Genomic DNA, 11119 nt, shown 5'->3' with positions numbered 1-11119 from the left:
TATTAAATTACTTTTTGGAAAGCATTTAACCAAAATTATATATAGAGCTCTGGAACTTAGAATAAAATTTGCACTTGCTGAAACAGAATACTTTGCATAAAAATAATCCTTTAAAAATTAGAGGAGACTTTACAGGCACATAACTGTTCATATATAAACAAACATAACAGACTAAAACACTTTCAAAATTAGAACTGTCTAGAGTATGGAAGGACTGGAAACTGTTGATATTAGAATTTTCTTTCTGGCTATAAGTAAAAATTTCACTCCTCAGTCAAAACACTTTAGTCTGATTATTTGAGAGACTTGTGAAGGAGGAATACATGGTTCTTATGCACTTTTCCCAACTTAAACCTCATTTACAAAAATAATAACATAGTGTCATGGACAACCTATGAGTTAGGATGAAGGAAATCCCCTAGAACAAATTTTGTAAAAATATGGCAGATATGGAAGTTAAAAATAGAGTGGGTGCAAGTACTGTACTAACAGTGTTTGGTGGAGTTACAATTACCACTTTGCACAACTATCCCTACAGTCTAGGTAGCCATTAAGTTTCTCCTCAGCAGTGTCAGCTGGTAATGAAAACAGCAACCTCTTGTCATTGGTGATACCCTGTCTCACAGAGTTGCAGTGACAAAGAGGCCACTGTCTTGTTATAGGCACTGACCATTAGTATTTGTTAAAACAGTCAGTTTGGCATAGATCTCCTCTGGGAGTCCAGTTGACACATACACTTTACCTTCACAGGCTGTAAACAATTGATCACAAAGATAATTCTTTGTTTCTTTTTACTTTTGATTTTCTCGGACCTCTTTCCCTTTGCTTTCCTTTTCTGGTTTGTCTTTCTCAAACTTCTCTTTGTCTGGCTTTGTTACACTATCATAGGAAGGAGGAGAGGTGGTAGAAGAACTTCCATCTGTTTTTTCTGGTGTGGAATTCCCATTTAATTTGTCAATAATCATGTCATCTTTTATAGGTAAATCAATCCTCCCTTTGATTGCCTCTTTGTTATATTTACTTGAGACCGTTTTTAACCTTTGCTTTAAAAGATAACATCTGAAATTACGCTGAATGATAGCAGCAGACACCTCCTCTTGTTTGCGTTTCAAAGTGGTTGTAATGGGCTCATAAGAGACTTTGGAGGGATTAGATGCCATGAATCGATCTTCCATCTGTATTCGAAGGGCATCCATCTCTCCACTCTCACCCAAAACACGCTTTGTGAAGGCAAATAAAATGTCGAGGCAGTGGATCCGGTCACCACTGACCATGGGCAGATCCATGGCAATGAGCTGGACTTTGTTTGGTTTTGCTATGAGGAGAGGAGGATCCAGGGCAGCTGCAAAATCAGAGAGCTTGGAGAACTCGATAAACTGGGTCGCATCGGGATCAAACTTCTCCCAAACCTCGTAGAACATCTCAAAGTCATCTTCACTCAGGGGCTCTGCGCTTTCTTCAGTAGCAACACTGAAGTTCTCCAGGATGACAGCAATGTACATGTTCACCACAACCAGGAATGATATGATGATGTAGCTGACAAAGAAGAAAATCCCAACAGATGGGTTACCACAGTCTCCCTTAACTGAGCTTCCAGGATGAATTGTGTCAGGGTCACAGTCAGGTGGTGCACTGTTGAGAATAGGTGCCAACAGTCCATCCCAGCCAGCAGAGGTGGTAATTTGGAACAGGCAGATCATGCTGTTGCCAAAGGTCTCAAAGTTGAACATGTCATTAATTCCTGCTTCCTTTTTAACATAGGCAAAGTTGGACATTCCAAAGATGGCGTAGATGAACATGACCAGGAAGAGCAGGAGGCCGATGTTGAACAATGCTGGGAGGGACATCATCAAAGCGAACAGCAAGGTGCGGATCCCCTTCGCTCCTTTGATCAGACGCAGGATTCGGCCAATCCTGGCGAGTCGGATCACTCGGAACAGGGTAGGGGACACAAAATACTTTTCTATCAGCTCAGCCAGAAACATGCCTGTAGACAACAGAGGAAATAACTAAACTGAATATTTTAAGCTCATATGAATGCTTTATCTTTTCAAGGCCAACAAAATATATTTGTTACTGAACATATACATTTTATTAGTAGAACACTATAGATAAAAACTTTTATTTAATTTTGGATCTATTCCCTAATATTAGCAATTAAAATATAGAGTTTTATTCAATGATTCTATATACCAATATGAGGTCTTAGAAAATCCAATGAATTAATTAGTCTCAGATAATGTCATGACAGTTTAAGATTATGTACACCCAATAACTATGAATAGTTTTCCCAAATAGTTGTCCCCACTCTAAAAATGTATCCATTACAAAGATGATTTCTAAAGTCTCCGAATATATTATTTTCTATTTTTCAATGATATTTCTTCAGTTAGAGGAGAATGTGAGAATGTGCAATGTTTGACATGAAATTAAAGCTGCAGTTTCTAAATTTTGGGTACTATAGTTCACTACCTCATACTTTCGCCTATTAAATCTCAACTCTTTTTTTCAAAATCTGTTGTTGTTGCTGTTAGGTGCTGTTGAGTTGGCTCAGACTCATAGTGACCCTGTGTACAACAGAACAAAACACTGCCCAGTCTAGCTCCATCCTCACAATCTTTGCTAGGCTTGAGCCCATTGTTGAAGCTACTGTGTAAATCCATCTCACTGAGAGACTTCTGCTTTTTCACTGACCCTCTACTTGATTAAGCATGATATCCTTTTCTAGTGACTGGTCCCTTCAGATAACATGAGCAAAGTAGATGAGACAAAGTCTGGCCATTCTAGCTTCTAAGGAGCATGCTGGCTGTACTTCTTCCAGGATAGCTTTGTTCAGTCTTGTGGTGGTGCATGGTATGTTTAGTATTCTTTGCAATCACCACAGTTCAGTTGCCTCAACTCTTCTCCAGTCTGCCTTATTCACTGTCCAGCTTTCAAAACCTAGCTTAGATGTAATCATTCTCACCTCTGGAAACTTGCTTGTCTCCTCTTTTTGTGGTACTAATTATATTATATTGATTATTTATTTATTTATTTATGTAAGTATCTGTCTTTTCTCTTAGCCTGTGACTTTGTTTAGGGCTAGGAGAGTATCTTATCATGTCTGATTCCTGCTCATCCACTCCGCATACACAGTATTTCTGGCATAGCTTCTGCTTAGTAAATTTTGTCAGTAAACTCATATTTCAGAGTTTGCATTCAGATATGTTAATACTAACCTTTATACACATTATAACCTTCAAACTTAATTTCCATGTCACACAGCTGTGAGGACTTGAGGAAGCTGTTCTCTTATGCCTGCACCTTTACAACTGTAAGTAAAACATTCTTACCTACAATGGAGAGAATCACCACTACAAAATCAAAGATGTTCCAGCCTATGGTGAAGTAGTAGTATCTGAGGGAGATGAGCTTCAGCACAAATTCTCCAGTGAACAAGACAATGAACACAAGGTTAATCCGGGACAAAACAAGTGTCATGTATTTGCTCTGGTCATCTGTTTCCACCATCATGGTGACCATGTTGAGGCAGATGAGGATCATAATGCTGATATCAAAGACTTGTCTGGTTACAAAATCAAAGACCATCCCTTGGAATTTATTCTAGGAAGAGAGAAAGGGAGGATAAAAAGGTTAATAAAATTTGTATTCCACAAATAATGGTCCAATAATATTATTAAAGCCTGCCCACATCTGGCCATGAGATACATACCCTCCTCTCATTACCACAGATATTTTTGTGTGCTCTATATGTGTTCATGTTTTAAAAAATGAAAAAAAAAAAGTTAGCTGTTTTTCTATTTCATTCTATCATTTCTAACTCTGCGTTTGTGTCTTTGTTAATTTATCATTCTCTTTCTCTTCATCTCTCCTTCACTTGTGCTTCAACAAAAATAAATGTGGTCTTTTTCAATTTTACTGTTTTATTAACACTGACCACAGGAATCACATGCTCTTAATTATTTCTATATCCATATGACAGTTATTAGACAAAGTCATTTTTGATAATTTAGTATAAAGTAAAATTTCATGGGCTTATCAAAAATCAAACTTGAACTGACCCCCTTTTTTTCTATTAACTGTAATAAGAAAGTGTTCTTCAGTATCTTCTGTGTACCGTCCTCTAGCTCCCAAAGGCTAGTGGTGGCCATTATTGAAAATATGGTAATGTGAAATCAGTCATAGGAGTCCTGAGATGTCAAATCCACTTATGGCAATTATAGACTTTGTGGCTTTGGGTAAGGTACTTACCTTCTTTGGAGCTCAGTTTCCTTATTTCTTAGGAGTTAAGAGTACAGCTTAGTGAACATAATACATGTCACTAATATGGCTTTCCATTATTATGAAGTTCTACAGAGCATACACTCTAATAAGTCTTTCTCTTTTGTTAGTGTATTTGGTGAACTAATAAGCTCCTTGAATGCATACTTTTCCTTTCTAAAACATTTAGGGATTTTTTTTAGTCACATAGAATGAGCAAAACAAACAGCATAGAGGGAGACCATGGGGGTGTTATGTGAGGTTGGAAACTTCCATTCTACGTAAAAGGACAACTGAGTGTCATATTACTAGATCAGAGGAGCAGGAGTCTCATGTGTTGTCAGCAGTATTAAGTTGCAGTGAAAGAGTGAAGCCCCTTTTGGAAGTGGTTTTTGAGAACTCAAGGTTGTAGGTTTTCAGTTGCCAAATCATAAAGAAAAATGAGAGTAGACTTTTAATATAGATCAATCCTTTTAAATCTGTCTTTTAAGCACCAAGCATGTTTGTTTTCATATTGTAGAAAAGATATTTCATATTACCTCCTTTTTAAGAATTTACTAATCCTTATTAAGTATAGCAGTTGTGAATTATGTTACCCAATGTGACATTTACAATTAGGAATCTATGTTGTTGATACCACCCAATATGTTTTGCTCTATAGCATTCAGCATATGGAAATACGTCTTTGGAATGTTAAAGAGGATAATTCTTACTGCTGGCCGAGGTATGGGTTTCTGAGGTTTTTTGGATCCAAGTTTCTTCATTGCATTGTAGTATTTTTTCTGTTCCTCTGTCATAAAGATGTCCTGACCTCCAAAGTAAAGACATAGTATAAAACTGTTTACAATCTCAACAGGTGTTGCAGTAGCACTTTTATAAAAATATTTCTTAGTTTTTTCCTTTTATCTTTCCTCAGTTTTTAAATTGGTATTTCCTTGCTTCGTATAGATTTATTTTGCTTTTCTCATTTATATGAAAGTCTGAATCCTTTAATAACATTATGCAAGATCCATAATGAATTGTCAATAGCACAAGATTTTAGTTTGATTTTCCTATGGTTAGAAGGTGGGTCAAGGGTCTCAAATATATTTTCATGAATCAAATAATGTTTTCTTCATTCACTTCATTGGTGATAGTTTCATTTCTTTATTCAACAGTTTTTGAGCAGTTCCTTTATGCTAGACAATGTGCTAGGTATCAAGAATTACATAGAAATACAAGACATAGTGTCTTGGCCCCAACTAGGTAGGAAACTAAAGCCAAAGTTGGTGAGTACACAGGGATATACCAAAAATATCTGTACTGCTGAGGGAATAATAAACTCAAAGAGTCAGATATATCTTTATGGAAGAAGGCACATTTAAGTTAGGCCTTAAAGTACAATTAAGAGCTTCGTAGGCAAAGCATTTCAGGAAGACAAAATATCACATGGAAAGTATTAAGTAAGAGCCTGGTTTTTTTCAGGAAAAGGGAGAAAATTTAATGTAGGTAGATATTAGTGTACATAGCAGGTGATGGTGGTGGTGGTAGGTGGGTGTATGGTAACTGGGAGTAGGGAAACGCATGTAGAGAATGAGGTGTAGGAGAAGATGAAGCTGGAAAATTGAGTGAAGTTAATTCTTGAAAATTTCTGTAAGCCGAGTTACAAAGCATTGGATTTTTTTTTTTTTTTAATTTTTGATTTAGGTGAAGATTTACAGAGCAAATTCACTTTCCATACAGCAGTTCACATATACTTTGTCTCATGTCATTGACCACAGTTTACCACAATGCAACAGCTCCCCTCCCACTTCTGCCCCATAGTTACCTCTTCCCAGTGTCCATCCCTCCATACACTCCTGCCCCCTGAGCTTTCTCCCTGTGCATAAGCAGCCCTTCTTTCTCCCATGATTGTTCTCTCCAAGGAGTGTATCTACTTGAGGTAAATGTTTAACTCATATGCCTGTATTTTGTTTGGCTGAAAACCACAGGTGTGGGTTCAATTCAGACCTGAAGGGCAACTAGGGGCCGTAGTCTCAGTGGTTCCACCAGGCTCCATCAGACCAGTAAACCTGGTCCCCACCTTTTTTCTTTTTCTCCAAATGATTTTGAGTTTTTTTCCACATTGTTCTCTCTCTCTATCAAGGATCTCCTACATAGATGCCCTTCCAAGTGGATGACAGTGGTAGCTAGGCACCATCTAGTTCTTCTGGTCTCATAGTTGTATAGGCTGCAGATCGGATGGTGGACCAGTCACTAGGACTAATTGTTTCCCATGAATTTTGGTTTTCTTCATTTTTCTTTGCTCTGGATGAGGAGATACCCATTGTTGCATCTAGATGGCAGCTTGCTAGCTTTTAAGATCCCAGTCGCTACTTGCCAAAGTAGGAAGTGGAACAATGTTTTGTATAGTATGTTATGCCAATTGAGCTTGATGTCCCCTGTGACTATGGTCCCAAGCCCACAGGTTCAACTACTCGGTCCCTCTGAGTAGCTGGCTGTGACCAAGCAGTGACCACAACCTTGCCCCTTGTCAGCTCTACTATACACCTGGGAATTCTGATCATTCACATAAACTTATAGGACCATTGTCTGCCAACCCTATGTATATTCTTGGATACACTCCCCATTTCATAAACATACCTAATAGTTTAGCCTGTCCACCCATCTATCCACCCATATACCCATGTTTGTCTTCACTGACAATGTAGTACTGTATGTGCAAAAGGGTTCATGTACCTCTCTGTGTCTTTCTCATCCTCAATGCTGCCGTATTGGTCACTCACATTTGGTACACTGCCCTTCTCTTCACCCAAATCAATACTTATCTCTATCTATCTAAGCATTGGATGTTTTGAAGCAGTGGTCACATTATGTGTCTGCATCTCTGCAGAAGGTGAACTTGGCGAGAAGGCAGAGTAGTGGATGGAATCCACTGTAGCTAAATTGACCATGCAGTAAGCCAAAAAAATAATGTAAATATGAAGTAAAAAATAAGTCTTCCCTGATTATATGTATCTGGTATATTTGGTTGCATAACAAACAAAACCTCAGAATAGAGAAAGAGAACAGCTGAAGAATACTTATCTTCTTTTTCTGTTGGTTGAAGTTATCAATGATGACACCAATGAATAGGTTCAGAGTGAAGAATGACCCAAAGATGATAAAGATGACAAAATATAAATACATGTACAGGTTTTCTTCATATACAGGCTGCAGTTTAACCTAAATATTGAAAATATTAAAAAAAGTTAAAATCACAGTGAATACTTAGGCTAGCTTTACAATTTGGTTAGTATTGCTGCTTAATATAAGAACTACTTTTGCCTTGCCTTGGAAAATCTGCAAAAACATTTCTTTTTTTCAAGCTAGCCTTTTCTGGTATAATGAAGGTTTGTGTTTTATGATTACTCTTGAATATGTTTTCCCATTACCTGTAGCATATTCTTTAGAGTATATAACAAGGATATAAACAGGGCAAACATTTGAGCCTATTGGTCTTTTTTTTTAATACTGCTTTAAATTTGGGTTTGTAAACATTGGTTCATGGTAACAGAACATGAACTTCTGACAGGAAAATTCAGCATAAACAGATATGTTGTTGTTGTTATGTGCCATCGAGTCAGACCCGACTCATAGCGACCTCTCCTTTGGTTTCCGAGGCAGTATCACTACGGAAGTAGATTGCCCCATCTTCCTTCCAAGGACATATACTATGTGGAATTACTTTTATTTCTATTTTCAAAATAAAGTTTTCCCAAGATTTGAATACTTTTCCATATCATGATATTCATGGAAGCTAATTCACAGACTTTGGCTTGTTATATACTCTTTAAGGACAGGGAGAGACATCTTTCTCAATGAGCACATTTCCCACTCTGAAGAGTCTCAGCTATGGTGTCAATCTTATGCCTTCTAGTATATGGATATCTGGTAAAATATCCTACCATATTAAATACTTATTGTGTATTAGACATGTGTTATCAGGAGGGCTCAGTCCCTGGAGAAGGACATCATGCATGGTAAGGTAGAAGGTTAGTGAAAAAAGGAAGCCTTTAAATAAGATGAATTGACACAGTGACCACAACAATGAGTTCAAGCATAGCAATGACTGTGGGGATGGTGCAGGCTAGGCAGTGTTTTGTTTGATCGTATATAGGGTTGTTATGAGTCAGAACTTATTTGACGACACCTAACAATGGTTTTGGTAATAGCAACAGACATATATTAAGTAAAATATCATATATAAAGTAAAATTGAAGTGTGTTGGCTGAAAAGGATCATTTCTGTATGCAATGGTAAATATCTAATTTCATCTAATATAAAATTGAGTCTATCAGTTAAATTATCACAAATGTTCACCATGAAAATTCTAGTAGCTATCAATAGTATTTGAATGATACTTACATCTCGTGAGTCAACAGCTGCATACATAATATCCATCCAGCCTTTAAACGTGGCCTACAAATAACATATATTTGAATTTAGCATAAACTCCCATCTGAGACTATAGTATTTCACTAGGTGAATATCTGATAGTGTTATCGTGAATATTTTTTTGTACAATATTTGGTTATTCTGTTATAGAATGAGATCTTTATGTAGCGTCAGGAACTTCCTTTCCTTTGTTTCTCTTGGAGAGCAGTCCATCCTTTCTACACTAAAATTTAATACCTGATGGTAGACTAAAGGCTTGACTCCTGAGACTCTCATCTCAGTCTCAAATCTCATTCTAAAAGAAAGTGACTCAGACATATGGTTCTGTTTAAGTACAACTTATTAAGGTCAAAATTATTAAACATCACACACTTTAAAATATAGCCTGTAAGACAGGAATTACTACACATAGTAGAATCATACTTCTTAGACATTGATGCTACAAATTAGCTGGCTAATGATTCATATTTTTAAGTCATCAATACAAATTTACATTATTATTTTCATATGTAAAATTACTCCTTTGGCAATGATTGCTTCAGAAAACTAAAAGTTATGGTGTTCAATAAACCAAAAACCAAACTCACTGCTGTGGAGCCGGATCCGACTCATAGCGACCCCTCCTTGGGTTTCTGAGGCGGTATCACTACGGAAGTAGATTGCCCAACCTTCCTTCCGAGGAGTGGCTGGTGGGTTTGAACTGCCAGCCTTCTGGTTAGCAGTCAAATGCCTTAGGCATTACACCACCAGAGCTCCTATATGGTTCAATAGTATCCAATAATATAACATGAATCAAACAAAAAAGTTAAAACAGGAAGCAGAAATATAAAATTACATTAAAAACATGCCAAAAGCTGAACACTAAGGAAAATGCATTCTAAAATTACTATACAAAACACTTACTTACAGTCAACTCAAACTAATAATACAAATATTATCAAAAACTGGGTTGTGCAAGTAGTTAATGTACTTGGTTGCTAACTGAAAGTTGGAGAGCCATTTCCACTCAGGGGTACTTTGGAAGAAAGACTGGACACTATACTTCAAAAAAAAACCATAGCCATTGAAAAGCTTTTGGAATACAGTTCTACTCTGACACACCTGGGGTCACTAGGACTCAGTATCAACTCTACAGCAAATGTTTCTTTTATTATAAACTACTTTTCCATTGTCAGATATTAATCATTTCAAATAAAGAAGGTCTGAGAAAATATCTTGCTTGAAATATTTTGAAAATGTTTTCAAAATGTATACAGTGGCCACTTACCACTTGAAGCAATGCAAGATAGCCGGCGCCAACATTATCAAAGTTCACTTTCACATTTTTCCAACGAGCTTGCTTGCCAAGAGCCTGACAGTCGCTCAAATTATTGACTTCACTAACTTCAAACATGTCACCCGTTGTCATGTTAACACAGTGGTAAAACTTGCCAGCAAACAAATTCACACCCATGATGCTGAAGATCAGCCAGAAGATGAGACAAACCAATAACACGTTCATGATTGATGGAATTGCTCCAACAAGAGCATTCACAACCACCTACAAGAGGAAATGGAATAAAGGCACTTTACACATTGTTAAGACTGAAACCATTCCTTACATGTATTCACTTAGTACTCAAATGAGTTTGAACAAAGTTAAATAAAAATCTAGGTGAAAAAGTTGTTTCATCTGATGTTTTCTAGTACACATCTGATAAGGGAAAACACACAGTGACACAGCTAAACAACTAAAAGATTTATGGAAAGCAAAATATGGCAAAGTATGAAAACAAAGAAAAACCTGATAGAGTAAGATGGAGTCATAAAATACTGTTTGCTGGGGAAAAAAGAAAGAAAAATATATTAAATACCAACAGAAGAAATCATCATCAGTCAGCAATATATTTTAATGTTAGTGAATGATTGATAATTTGAAAAACGGAGTAAACAAATCCTTTACAAATAAACAAAGTATTAGAAATGCCTTAAATCTGTATCCTCAGATTAAGTTAACAGTTTAGGACTTTGAGGTCTAGGAGTAGGAATTTTGTAAAATTTTTTCCCATTTGGTAATGCCAATAAAAAGTATATTAATGTAGGAAATGAAGTTTAATTTTTCTTTGGCCATAAAAGTATTGACTATGTCTCCATTATTACTAAAGTATTGCTTCTATGTTCATTTTGGAGCACACGTTACTTTACCAACCTAGGCTGACCTATTTCATGAGAAGGAAATTCACTCACATTTTCTTTCATGAAGTTCAGAAAAGATTAAGATACGTTTTGAAATCTCCAGGAAGTGGAAACTATGTTTCCTTATCTAATTGACTAATTATATTGGACTAATTATATTTTAGGTAAAGCAATGAAACTATTACTTTAAAATGCTGTGAACATTTTAGAAGTTGATACCAAGAAATTTTAAATTGACACATGAAAACTTGAAATTCAAATTCTAAAT

The 11119-nt window shown here is 36.4% G+C and overlaps 1 protein-coding gene across 1 annotated transcript in view; it reads right to left on the bottom strand.

Annotated features, from left to right (window-relative positions):
• Positions 1 to 791: 791 nt before the first annotated feature.
• Positions 792 to 11119, bottom strand: part of LOC103203129 (sodium channel protein type 3 subunit alpha) — a 115351-nt gene continuing 105023 nt past the window's right edge. Inside the window, exons 21-26 of the mRNA XM_007948320.2 lie at positions 9944 to 10216; positions 8647 to 8700; positions 7327 to 7464; positions 4974 to 5078; positions 3333 to 3603; positions 792 to 1987 (exon numbers count right to left, since the gene is read on the bottom strand). Coding sequence (XP_007946511.1) covers positions 792 to 1987; positions 3333 to 3603; positions 4974 to 5078; positions 7327 to 7464; positions 8647 to 8700; positions 9944 to 10216 — 2037 coding nt within the window. The remainder of the gene's footprint in view (positions 1988 to 3332; positions 3604 to 4973; positions 5079 to 7326; positions 7465 to 8646; positions 8701 to 9943; positions 10217 to 11119) is intronic.

This window comes from Orycteropus afer, unplaced genomic scaffold (assembly GCF_000298275.1).
Source record: "Orycteropus afer afer isolate SDZICR_OR568_19922 unplaced genomic scaffold, OryAfe1.0 scaffold00001, whole genome shotgun sequence".
In the NCBI taxonomy this organism is placed as follows: Eukaryota; Metazoa; Chordata; class Mammalia; order Tubulidentata; family Orycteropodidae; genus Orycteropus; species Orycteropus afer.
The sequence above is the reverse complement of the archived record's forward strand: the minus strand, read 5'-3'. Positions and strand labels throughout refer to the sequence as shown.